A 13,347-nucleotide genomic window follows, 5' to 3' on the forward strand; every position below is an offset into this window, starting at 1 on the left:
CATGGTTTTCTTATCTGAAAAATAAGAGCAAAATACTTTTCAGTTTTATTGTGTGGTATACTGTATACTAGCATAGTACCTAGCATGTAATAATGCCACTTTGGCTTATGCATAACATATGTGTGTATTGTGTATAGCATAAAGTATATATATATATATACCTACCCTGATCTTATAAACAACAAACAATATCTGTTCAGGCAGTTGCTGCTGTTCTTCTGGAAAGCAACGATTTGATCTTTCTGTAAAAAGTTGGCTTGCAGTGGTAATTCCAGAATTTCTGTCTAGGAGCTAAGAGAAAACAGTCTTGTTGGAAAGAGAGGAGCCTGAAAAACTTATTAGGGCTGCATTCACCTAGCAAACACTGGTTTTCTAAGATTCTACCTGTATATGGCAGGTTATTTGGGAAGATTGATAAAAGTTTCCTTAGTCACCCTTTGGTGCCTCTGTTGTCTCCCTGTATCCATTAAATGGAACTGAAACGTCGAAAAGAAGATTTTTTACTTTATTTTTTTCTTTGCAGTTTTCTTTAAGCTGACCATCAGTCCTCTGCTATCTCTCTTTTCCATCATGGACAGGGTCAAATAACTGTGTGAATATTTCTCTGTTTCAGGCAGCAAGGCTAACAATTAAGAGGGAAACATCATTGTCCATTTTATGCAATTTAAGCCCTGATCTTTTGGTTAGAGAAAGGAGAAAAAATAATTAATGGTCACTTCCTGGAGTTGAGAGTCCATGGGGTGGGCAGAACTCTTTCTGTTTCTCCAGTTTTCTATTTGGGGTTCTGATCTCATTAAATTGACTTAATTATAATTATGTTATAATTATATAATTATATATTTATATAATTATATATTATTATAATAATGCTGAACCTCTTTATTTGGCCCAAATGTTAGAGAGTAGAGATCCCTTATATAAACCCCTTTTCCCTGGCACACCGTAAGTACTTACTATATTTGTTGTATATAAACATAAACAAAGTAATCCAATTAAGCAATATCCATGTATTATATGGGAGTTTATGGGGTAGAATTTGGATTGGTGACTGTAGCTTGATTTCCTCGATCCTTGAAGGAACAAAAGGTCAATTTTGGTTTCAATGTGGTCTTCATGTTGACAGTATTTCTCATTTTTTCTGCTCTCATTTTTTTCATGTTGTTAATCCTTTGGGGAAAGAGGAGCTAGTATTGGTTTCTTAATTAGCTCCTCTTATCTCTCTGAGGGTAAAATTTCTCCCTGGTTTTGTCTTCAAATGTATTAGTCTTCTGAACAATAAAACTCTTCTTGAGGTTCATGAAATCTCCACTCAAGCATACTCAGTGGGTGCTGGAGGATGCAGTACTGCAATCAGAAGTCTGGAGAAGTGGGAGGAGACAGTGAGAACATTGGTCATATTTGCTGTCTGCAGTTAGGCAAAGACCAGGTCTCTGCCAAGATTGATCTATTTAGTCTTCCTTGCCATCCCTACAATATTCTCTGTGATTATTCCATTTTGTAGCAGCCCAGTTTCGCATACATTTATTAAGTGCTTACTGTATGTCTTAGGGGGCTGTGAAGGGCATTCAACATGCTCCTTGTCATTGAAGAACCAGAGTTGAAGGGGGGCAGACTGATTCACAAGTGATTCTAAGATAAGCAGACTGCTCTGAGTCCTAGGATGGAGGCACAAAGTGACCTGGGAGAATGGAGGCATAAGAGACAAAGTCCCTCATGAAAGAGTCAGAATGGGGAGGTGAATAAGAGCAGAAGCTTTGGATCCAGCCAAACCTAAGTCCAATCTCATTCTGCCATGATGGCTAGATTTATCTCCCCAAAGTCTCAGTTTCCTCAGTGGACTCCCACTTGCCACTGTGCTTAGTGGGAGAGCCAAGTTAGTAGTTCATGAAAATTGCTTAGCAGAGCACCTAGCCTAGAGTACATGTTTATTAATAATAGAAGGCCCTTGTACAATGAGATACTGTCAAAGGTTTTTAGAATTGGTGGGGACCTAGGAAATCCTCTAATTCATTGTCCTGTTTTTATATTCTTTGAAACCCTGAGTTTGTGATTCTCCCATGGCTACATAGCTTGGGAAAGATCTGGGGGTTCTTCTATTCCAGTGCACTTCCCATCAAAGTCCTCGAGAGTGCAAAAATAGTGTACATACTGATTTTATGGTCTCTGTAGTGACAAGAAAATATCTAATAACTGGTATGCTAGCACAATTAATATAGAAATCAATATATACATAAAATGTAAAGTATTGCCCCATTTTATTCTATGAACAAATACAAACATGCACACATATCTTTATCACTGTTTACCAGATGATATAACTTATAGCACAAATTATGTATCACTCTGATTTCCAAATTTTTTTGTGGATTTTTGGACATTCTCAAGAGTGTTCTTGTTATCAGCTAAGTGATCTCCATTTCTGGGCCATGGTTTGACATAGGAAATGGCAGCAGACCTTTCCAGAAAGTTCCCCATTAAATTAATTATTCTAAAGACCCCAGCACCTTATTGCAGGCTAAGGTCAGCTGGGCGTGCTGTTGACTGATAAGAGCCATGATGCTCTAGGACTTCAGTGCTTCTTCCGTGGCCTGGACCCAGAGCCTGACTCATTGGCAGCACCTACTCTGATGCCTGCCAGTGCTGAGCTCCTCTGGAGCTGCCAGCAGATGCTGCACATGGCCTTGCTTCTGCCCGCCTGCTCTGTTGAGCAGCTGCCAGAACTTTCTGTGTCCAGGGCTGCTGCTGTACAATGTCATCACATGACATAGTTTTAACAGCTCATACTTTGTGCCACTAGTACAGAAATATTGTAATATTTCAAAAGCCAGTACCACTGAATCTGCGTGAACCTGAATATTAGTCTAGCAAATAGGTCATAATAAGTCCCCCACCAGGCAGCAGATCCCATAATGATGGGAAGCAAAAACCTCAGAGCTATAATGAGGTTCAGCTCTGTTAACCATTTGTTATTCTGGACTGGCAAAAGCAAAGTGTTTATATGTGCTGTAGCTGGAGGCACCAAGAAGAGATTCTGCCCTTGTTGAACACATTTCTAGTCTGGCTTTGTTAACCCTGAAACTGAACAGTGTGGCCTTTCTTGCTGTGGCAGCATTTTTCATGGCTTTGCCCATTCTGTGTCCACAGACACTTGGTAGCTATTATTCAATGCTCACAACATGCCAGCCACTATGCTAAGGGTTTTACAGAACTTTATCTCATACATTCCTCACCACAACTCTATGAGATATTCTATTAATATTTCCATTCTACAGATAAGGAAATTAAGACTTTGATCAGTTACTTAACTTCTCTAGACCACATCCAGCTAGTAGCAGAAGTGAGATCCAAACCAACGCTGGCTGACATAAAGCCCATTTTTTTAACACAGATGGCTTTGTCCAGTGCCTAACCTCCTGTTTGGCATAGGGAGTATTGACTTTTTTTTTTTTTTGCTAAATTTTATTTTTTTCTCTGAAATTTTAATTTCTAGTTGGATTCCTGGCCATTTTATGATAGGCAATCCATGGACTCATTTACCATGAGAACTGAATGTCTAAGAATTAAAATAAAAATCCCTGACCATTTTAGAAGATCTCACTACATAAAAATCACATTGTCATATATGGTCCTGTTTGATCCTGTTGATGCTATGAGGCATGTAGAAAAGTTTTTGTTCTCAGTTAGTTCCAGTTTATGGGGTCTGGGGGAAGAAGGCCTGAAGGAGTAAAATGTTATGCTCAAGGTCACGCAGCTTTTAAGCAAAAAAACCACGTCACACTCTAAGACCTGTTTCCCCGAAGTCCATCCTCTTCTCTCAAAGCTTCCTGGAGTAGGATGAATGGGGAATGATGTTTAAGCAGTCTTTGATTCTGGCAGCCAAGGCAGTGGGCTTTTGTGTGGTGTGTCTACTTGTTATCCCCATGTGATCCACTTCTCTAACTGCTGGGAAGCCAACAGCTAAAACATCTATTATAAACAAGGATGATGAAGCCTTTTGCAGTAATGACTCTTGTTCTTGCCCTTTGCCAAGCATTGTGGAGAAGGAATGGCATTTTCCTAGAGCAGGGGCTAGTGGTGCATCTCTGCAGAGTCACATTGGTTTCAGGGATTTCTATCCTGCAATTGTCAACATTGTAGAAGCCAGGACAATACATTTTTAACATTGTGACACTTAAATAACCACAGAGGAAAATGCCCTGGGGAATACGAGCATGAGTATGATGAGATTCTAATGCCAAAGTTCAGTTTATCAGTCATCTCTCCAACAGGCTGATCCTGAACAGTGGAATAATAACTCACAATTACTCCAACTAGATGGCAAAGACTTTCTGGAGAGAGGAAAGGTGATGTTCTGTTGAAGTGTTTTTGTGGAGGCACAGAGGACCCACTGAGGAAGACTGATGTCCCGAGAACTGCAGTTGTTGCCAAGAGGCTTTTGCCATCTCTTCCCTGTCCTTAACATACCGGGCCACCTTGAGTATTAACGCCAGAGCTGAGACAGTTACTACCATGATGAAGCGGGGTCTGTGGTCTTAGAAAGAGTCAAGTGCAGAGGGATGTTCTTCCAAGCCGCCAGCCTGCCTGGCGTCAGGGAGCCGCACAGGCTACTGGGAGAATTGTGGGCAGCATTTGTTCACCCCTTACCGGCCAGGTGAGAATCACCCAGGAGGAGGGAGGTCTCTACAGCTGTTCAGGAAGGCCATATTGAACTTTAACAGTATAGCACTTGGCTGTTATCTTTATTTTGTATACCATATTTTTAATTGTAAAACTAATAAATGTAAATTGTAGAAAATTTAGAAAATAAAACCATGCAAACAAAAATAACTCATCGTTCTCTCACATAAAATTGAGTATAATTACTGTAACTATTTTGAGAATGGAGTGGATAAAAGCCTGGACTCTGGAGCAGCCTACCTGGGTACCAATCCTGGCTTACTAACTGTGGGACTTGGGGCACATTGCTGATGGGTCCTCCTTCCAGTTTCCTCAGGTGTAAAATGAAGATGGCGATGATACTGCCTTCATAGCATGGTTGTGAAGATTAAATGTTACTACCTATAAAGAATTTAGATCAGTGGTCTAGTACATGATAGGCATTCAGTAAGTTTGAGTTATTATTATTTTATAGTTATTATATCCTCTGAATTCTTTTTCTAAACTCAAATATTTTTCTTTTACAAAAATGAGGTTGTACTGTGCATGTTTTATATCCTACTTATTTTTCGTTTAGCCCTGTGCCATAAGCTTCTGTACTCTTCTACAGGGTGACTTTAATGGCTAAGTATACGGCATTCTTAGGGATACTTAACCCATTCCCCTAATATTGAACAAAATACATCATTTATAGCCTCTTGCCATTATAAACAATACTGTGATGAACATCTTTTTTTGCTAAGTATTTGCATGCTATCCTTCTGTTGATGACAGCTTTATGGGGGAGCACCTTTCTCAGGGGTCACCAAGTGGAATTATCCACAGCCCAGGGTGTCATAAGCGCATATTGTCTGAGCAGTCGGGGAATCTGGGGGAAAGACCACTGTGCTTTGTGGATTTTCCAGGGCAAGACCTTTGTCATCTTTTCCTTCCCCTTCCATGGTATTCTCATAGTGTTTTTCCCATGACTAACAAGTCAATGAAATGTTTATGAAAAGTAGCCACACCTACTTTTCCTGTATTTCTGGTTACCTTGAGGCAGTATAAGACCACCCTTAACATTTGTTCTTGTCCTCTTTATATAATTTCCAAATAACTATTGAATCAGCTCATATCTCTTTGAGAATGAAGCTTGATACAAATAAATGATCAAACAGCTAACTAGTAGACCAGTGGGAGGCAGAAATTTCTCTCCCAGGAGAAATAAATTTTGTGTCACTCTGCAAGTAAGACTGGTCAGGTTATACACGTGGTGAGTTCCTACAACTTGGAAGGATAGGATACTGCCTCTAGTCTCCTAAGCATCAGGGATCCCAAGGAAAACTTGTTTATTACATTATTAGAAATGACTCAGAGGGCAGAGTGAGGTTCTCTGATGTTTGTCTTTTGTGGGTTTAGATTTTAAAACGACAAGACATCATGGAACAAGAATCGATTTGGAGTCTTAGAGGCAGAGACCTGGACCTTTCTCATTGGATGGCACACTCATCCTCTCTCAACTCTGACCTCCCCACTCCCCCCCTCTTGGACTCTCAAATCCCTTTACTAAGCCCAGGGAGTGTTCTTCCCCCTGAGTGCCATTTTAGCCAAAGAATTTAGAAAGATGTCGTAGAGGGCAGCCTCTGTATTCTTAACTTAGGAGTGCAAGTGTTGTCAACTCTCTGGTACAGGGATTGGAAAACTTTTTTTTGCAAAGGTCCAGATAATAAATACTTTAGACTTTGTGGGCTCTAAGGTCTCTGTCAGAACTACTCCACTTGGCTGTCATAGCAGAAAAGCATGCATAGACAGTACTTAAACAAATAAGTTAGCTGTATTCTAATAAAACTTCACTTCTAGACATTGAAATTCAACCTTCATACAATTTCACAAGTTATGAAACATTATTCTTCTTTTGACTTTTTTTCAATCATTTAAAAATGTAAAAGTCATTGTTTTTCCCCAGACTGTACAAAAACAGGCAGTAGACAGCATTTGGTTCATGGGCCGTAGTTTGTTAACCTGATCTACTGTGGTTCTTGTTTTTCTTCTGCATGTCACTTTCTGACTGCAGCATTTCCCTATTTGATGTGTCATTTTTTAGAACTTCTCTGCCCTTTCTTTCAGCAAGCTGAGGCTAAAATATCCTTTGCAAAATCTGCGCTTTTGGCACTTATGTAGTTCATCAGGGAAAGCCAGAATATCTACCCTGAAGTACCTGCAACATCAGATAACCTCCCTCTTCTTTTTTTTGTGTGTCCTGGCCAGTTCAACGTACAATTTGGGTATATGAAGGTTACAAATGGACTCTGGCAAGTTGTTCTGGTTTCTGCAGCATTCCAAGGCTCTAACAAGCAGAGCATGCAGCCTGAGGGATGGTGAGAGTCTGATTTTTAGATAATCAAGGATATTTATATCTTTTAATAGGTTGGTGCCTCGGAGTTCTGTTCCAATATGAAATTGAGAATTGGAAAGACTTTTAGATAATCAATTTGTGTCATCTCTTAGAACAGTGATATATCAGAAGAAGGTTTCCAGTCTGAAGTGCTAACTATGGATGGAAAGGGGGGAATTGCAAACATTTTATACTGCTCTGTCCTCACCATATTTAAAATGAAATCACAATACAGATTTTTACACAGGGATGTATTTAAAAGGAAATAATGTGCGCTGTCTCGTAGGCAAACTGAACACAAGAGAATGTTCTCAGGTTCGTAGCACTAACCCATGTCTGTGGAGCTGCCCACCAGACCCCCTGCTGGTGTTTTATTTAGGGCTGTGAAGCAGTAAGGGCGACAGAGGCTCTAGCTGCCCACATAATGAGATTGGTTTGGCTGATCTGACAGATGCAGTGATTTATGACGGTGCTTATTGCAGGGACATCTGCTGCTAAGAGCAGCCAGATGAAAGGCATGCAGGTGGGAGGTGGAGAAGGCAGGGGATAGGAGAAAGGCAGTTGTGTACAAGGCAGGTAAGGACCATCTTGCTTATAGCTGTTGGAACCCCGAGCTGTTGTGGAGCTGTAGAACAGTGTGAAATGGTAGATGAACATAGGCTTTGGAATCAATCGCACAGATCTGGGTTTGAATTGCTGGCTCTTCCACTCGTTAGCTGAGATCTTAGGTGAGTTACTTTCCCTCTTTGAGCTTTCATTTCTTCATCTGTAAAATGGGAATAATAAACACTCCAACTATATGAAACTGTGCTATCATAGAGGTCCAAACCGAGTTCCTGTTGCATAGGTGAGCTCTACCTCTTACTAATGTCTGCCATGAGTGCCATCAGTAGCTCTTGTGATCACAATGGAAGAATATGACAGTCAACTTGCATTTATAGGTATATGTGTGAGCATCTAAATGGTAGGTACCTGAAATATGATTTAAAGAATGGCTGCCTGGCCAAAAAACACAGTAAAAGATACCTCACCTCCCCAGTCATCAGGGAAATCACAAAATAAGACCAAAATGAGATATTGACTTATACATGCCAAATTGGTAAAAAATGTAAAGTTTGATGATACCAAGTGTTAAGGAGAACATAGAGTGGGGAAGCTCATATGTACTACTTGTAGGAGTTTAAACTGATATGACTACTTTGAAAATGATTTGTCAAGATCTAGAAATTTGAAGATGTGCACATCTTACCTACTAGCAAATTCATTCCTACATACAACCTAGAGTCTCCCATATGTAATCAAAGGTATGTGTTCCTGTGTTGTTTGTTATAACAAACAAACAGTGTTTATCAATGGGATAATCGAAACATACATTAAGTGAGTTAAAGCTACATGTGGTACCAGCCTAGAAGAATTTTAAACAGTGGTGAATGAAAAAAAATAAAGTTGCAGAAGAATGCAAACAGAAAACCCTGTATGTACAGCTTGAAAACATGGAAAATAATATTAATATGTTTGTTATGGATCTAAACATATGTAATATAAGTTTAAAGGTATTAATTGGAATGGTAAGTATAAAATTAAGGATGGTATTAGGAGAAGAAAGAAGGATGTGATTGGAAGTGTTGCCTGGACTCAATCCCAACTTTGCCATTTATTTATTTATTAATAGCTTGTATGCCCTTAGACAAGTTTCTTAACCTCTGTGCCTCAGTTTTCTGATTTATAAATGGGAATAATAATATTATCTACTTTATAGGGATGCTGTGAGGATTAAATAAATGATATAGGTGAAATGCTTAGAATAATACCCAGCAGATAGTAAGTGCTATGTATGTGTTAGCAATTATAGGTCCTAATACATGAGTATTTTTTTATTCTTTATTCATTTAAAATATTATATATTGCAATTTTTTTTTAAAAAAAGAATAGCTGTGATTCTTGTCTTTGTCATCATATAGTTGAAAAATGAACAAAGATTAAAAATGTCATCAATATAGAAATTTCAGGGTGTGGCATAATAGAGTAATAGCTATAATCCATTGACCCCTAGATTTATTAGATACTGTGCTAACAGCTTTATATGCACTTATTTAATCTTTCCCTGTGAAGTAGGCGCTATTTTTATCCCAATTTTATAGATGGGAAGAAAGAGGCTTAGAAATACTGACTTCCCAAGATCACACAGCTGGGAGTAGGAAGGCTGGGCAGGAACCCAGGTGAGAATGACTCATGCTCTTGACTGCTGGGCTTTAGAGTCCTCCCTGGCCACTGTTTACATTAGCCTCCTGCTCTGCATGGATTCCTGCAGCAGTCTTTTTTTTTTGGCCTGGAATCCTAATATTTTATTTTATTTTTAAAAATTATTATAGGTACATAACAGCTTTTTTCTTTATAGAGTACATGTGATGTTTTGATACAGACATATAATGTGAATTAATCAAGTCAGGGTAACTGGGGTATCCATCACCTCAGGCCTGTATCAGTCTGTATAGGCTGGGTTGTGCTAGAATAATGAACATTCTCAAAATATTGTTGGCTTCTAGCAACAAAGCGGTGTTTCTTTCTCATGCTAAGTATTCATCAAAGATCAGCTCGGAGCTCTGCCACATAGCTCCATACTCTGGGACCCAGGAATTCTGGACACAGCAGCAACAATCTCAAACCTTCCTGGTTGCTATGGCAAAGAGAAAGTGAGAATGAGATAATGAGAGAGGGAGGGAGAGAGAGAGAATAATGGAGAATCTCACACTAACAGTTTAATGTTGTATCTGGAAGTGATACACAATGCATCCACTCACACGTCTTAGGCTAAAGCAATGGTTTCCAACTAGGGGTAATTCCGCCCCCCCCCCCCAGGAATATTTGCCAATGTCTGGAGATATTTTTGGTTGTCACAACTCAGGAGTGGCGGGGCGGGGGCAGGTGCTACTGGCATCTAGTGAATAGAGGCCAGGGTTGCTCCTAAACACCCTGCAATGCACAGGACAGCCCCCCTCAACACACACACACACACACACACACACACATAACAAAGAAGTATTTGGCCTCAAATGTCAGTAGTGCTGAGACTGAACAACCCTGGACTTGAGTTGAGCATAAGGGACCAGAAAGCACAATTTTATGAAGTTGTGAGGAAGGAGAACCTGGCATATTTGGCAAATAACACTAATGACCATCATGCATCCTAAGACCTAAAAGCTGTTATTAAGTTCCTTCAGAAGGGATTTTTCGTAATGAAAATGGACTATTGCTTAGAGGCACAGCCATAGAATGGGGCTTCTAACACAGTCAGCTCCATCAAAGGGCAAAGGAGGGCCCTGGACTCACTGAAGTTGACTATTGCTCTTCCCCGGCCGCTCTGTGGACCAGCATTGCTTGAAAGTAATGTAATGCAGGCCACGTATGGAATTAAAGTTTTCTAGTATCCACATTAAAAAAGTTCAAAGGAACAGGTGAAGTTAATTTTAATGGTATAATTTATATAATTCAGTAAATCTAAAATATTATTTCAACATGTAATCAATATAAAAATACTGAGATATTTTACATTCTTTTTTGTTTGTTTGTTTTTTGGCTCCAAGTCTGAAATGTGTTGTGTTTTATACTGACAGCACATTTCAATTTGGACCAGCCATATTTCAAATGCTCACTTGCTACATGTGGCTAGTAGCTACAGTATTGGGGAGTGCAGCTCTGGAGGTTTCTGTTCCTGGGACTGAATGAGGAACTGACTTTAGTCTCCTCTGAGGACCAGCAGCATCACTACAACTCAGAGTCCATGCATTCTCAAAGCAGGACATAACTTCCAGGAGCATCTGTCCCAGACTCCCAGAGACAGTCTGTGTATGTTTCAGGAATGAAGAGGGATTGGTTTTCAGTGTATTCTGTGCTATCACCTCCTTTTCTTTTTTTCCTTGGCAGGTGCCTCGTCTCCAGACATGGAGCCCAGCTATGGGGGAGGTCTCTTTGACATGGTAAAAGGAGGTGCAGGGAGGCTCTTTAGTAACTTAAAGGACAACTTGAAAGATACCCTGAAAGACACATCTTCTAGAGTTATACAATCTGTTACCAGGTACGCATATTTTTCCTGGTTAAGTTAGTGGATCCCCGTGCCCTCAAAGGACCTGGTTACCTGCCAAATGCTTATCTGGCACAAAGAGTGTTCATTTTGTGATATAATTACATAGGGTCTGATCAGCTGAGGAATGTTACTGAAGCCATCAAGTTGAGTCCTTTAGAAAATTCAAGCATAGGTTGGGAAGACTCAGCTCATTGTTATATTAGAGGGTAGTGTTTGCCACCCCTGGTTTTAGAATCAAACATCCTGGGTTCTAATGCAGTATCTGCCCTTGTTACCCATGTGGCCTAAGGCAAGTTAATTAACCTCTTTGAGTTTTAGTGTTATACCCTGATAGGATTTGTGTCTTTGGGTGGTTTGAAGAGCTAAATAATGCACATGCAGTTTGAATAAGCAATACCTGTGGGTTGTAATCAAAACAGAACATTGTTTTCATATCCTACTAGCCCTTTAAAATTCATTTAGTGGGAGAAGTTTTCTATTCTTTCACCATATGAAACTTCTTACAAGCAGGCCATATGAATTATTTTTTATTCTTAGATGTTAGAAAATTCTGGGATCACTGTAATTTACAATATGTTATATCAGATCATAAATTCAAATGTCAAGTCTGATATGTTATCTTTAATTTCCAACCAGGGCCTGGTAGGCAGAAAAGGGGTGTCATTTATTGTTTCGCAATCACTTCTTCTCTACCCCTTAGCTGCTTACAATTATGGGAGATATTTCCATGTAGGCAAAAAAGCTGGAACAATCAGTGTTAAAAATAAGCAATGTTTTCTATTGTGAGATTGATTCTTTTCATGAAGTGGCATCTACGAGGCCATTGGGACGCACCAGTTGGAGTAGTATGTTTATACCCCTGAGGTTGTGGGCTGTCTTCTCTTGATGATGTGTCCTTTCTAGAGAAAAGGGTTAGAGGGGAGTCAAAATATGCCCACTAGACAGAAGTGTCCCAATTTATGAGTACAGGTGATTTAAAGAGAGTCATCTTGGCATATTTGGATCATGTTCATGAATGCCCTTTCTTTCCTCACTTTTAGCTACACAAAGGGAGATTTAGACTTCACTTATGTTACCTCCAGAATTATTGGTAAGTTTCTCATTTTTATTAACTCCTCTTTAGCTCAACTTTCAATTGCTGCCCATTGCAATGGCAGACCTGTTTAACCTGTCTTCTTTCTGTGTGACTTCTCCTAGTGATGTCCTTTCCTTTGGACAATGTTGACATAGGATTCAGGAATCAGGTTGATGACATTCGGAGCTTTTTGGATTCCAGACATCTTGACCACTACACGGTGTACAATCTGTCACCTAAGTCTTATCGAACTGCCAAGTTTCACAGCCGGGTAAGGAATTTTAGCCCTGGGATTGCACTGTTGAAGACATAACAGGGTATTTTTTTCGCCTACAAGAGATCTTCAGAGCCTTTCCCTTAGGCATATGAAACTGAAAAACTATAACACTCTGAACATTTCTACACACAAAATATTTATTAGGCAGTTATGAGATATTCTGAAGATTTTCCTTGGGTGAGGACGTTTATAGGAAAATGTGTCTGTTAGTGAAATACCATCTAAGTTGGGGTCTCAAATCTGTTGGTGGCTTCTTGGCACATGATTCGTGAGGTTCAAGGTGGAGATTAAAATGCTCCATAGGGCAGTTGGCTAACCTTATCCTGTAATACCAAGGCCTTTGACCTTTTCGTGTTGCTACTTGGGCATCAGATGAGGCAGTGGTGGCTAGACCAGTCCAGAAACACCAGTATTAATGGAAATATATTTCTGACATTCAAATAAAGGCGCCTCTTTCGTAAGTGAAGGGTAGCATATAAACAGTCCTCACTGTAGGTTTGGTAATACTATTCCTAATATTAATAGTGAGAGCAGCAGCCACTATTTATAGAGCATTTACACTGTGCTGAGAACTTTACATGCAATATGCCATTTGATTATCTCAACAGTCCTTTGAGGTAGATGGAGAAACTGAGGCACAGAGAGTTAAGGTAACTCGCTCGAGGGGCTTAAGGCTTGTGTTCTTAACTGTTACTCTGAGCTGACAATGTTACTTGGAAGCTCTGCATGATCCTGTTAAGGCACTTTCTGAACTAGGCAGAGAAATATTCCTAGTTTCAAGCTGGTTAAGAAACTATTTGAGCTGGCTTATGATTGAGTCTGATACCAAGCCTGATATTTGTGGCTTCTGAATTCTTTGCTTATTAAATTCAGGCTTTTTC

At 39.7% G+C, this 13,347-nt stretch overlaps 1 protein-coding gene across 3 annotated transcripts in view; it reads left to right on the forward strand.

Annotated features, from left to right (window-relative positions):
* The window catches only part of DNAJC6 (DnaJ heat shock protein family (Hsp40) member C6), a 137,489-nt gene that overhangs the window by 78,440 nt on the left and 45,702 nt on the right, over positions 1-13,347 (forward strand). For 2 of the 3 annotated variants that reach the window (XM_069478038.1, XM_069478037.1), the window contains exons 2-4: positions 10,955-11,105; positions 12,155-12,204; positions 12,312-12,460. In XM_069478038.1, the coding sequence (XP_069334139.1) occupies positions 10,955-11,105; positions 12,155-12,204; positions 12,312-12,460 (350 nt within the window). Of the gene's footprint in view, positions 1-1,713; positions 1,736-10,954; positions 11,106-12,154; positions 12,205-12,311; positions 12,461-13,347 lie in introns of those variants that run through there. The other variant, XM_069478039.1, reaches the window with a different exon arrangement.

Source organism: Eulemur rufifrons, chromosome 8 (genome assembly GCF_041146395.1).
Source record: "Eulemur rufifrons isolate Redbay chromosome 8, OSU_ERuf_1, whole genome shotgun sequence".
Classification (NCBI taxonomy): domain Eukaryota; kingdom Metazoa; phylum Chordata; class Mammalia; order Primates; family Lemuridae; genus Eulemur; species Eulemur rufifrons.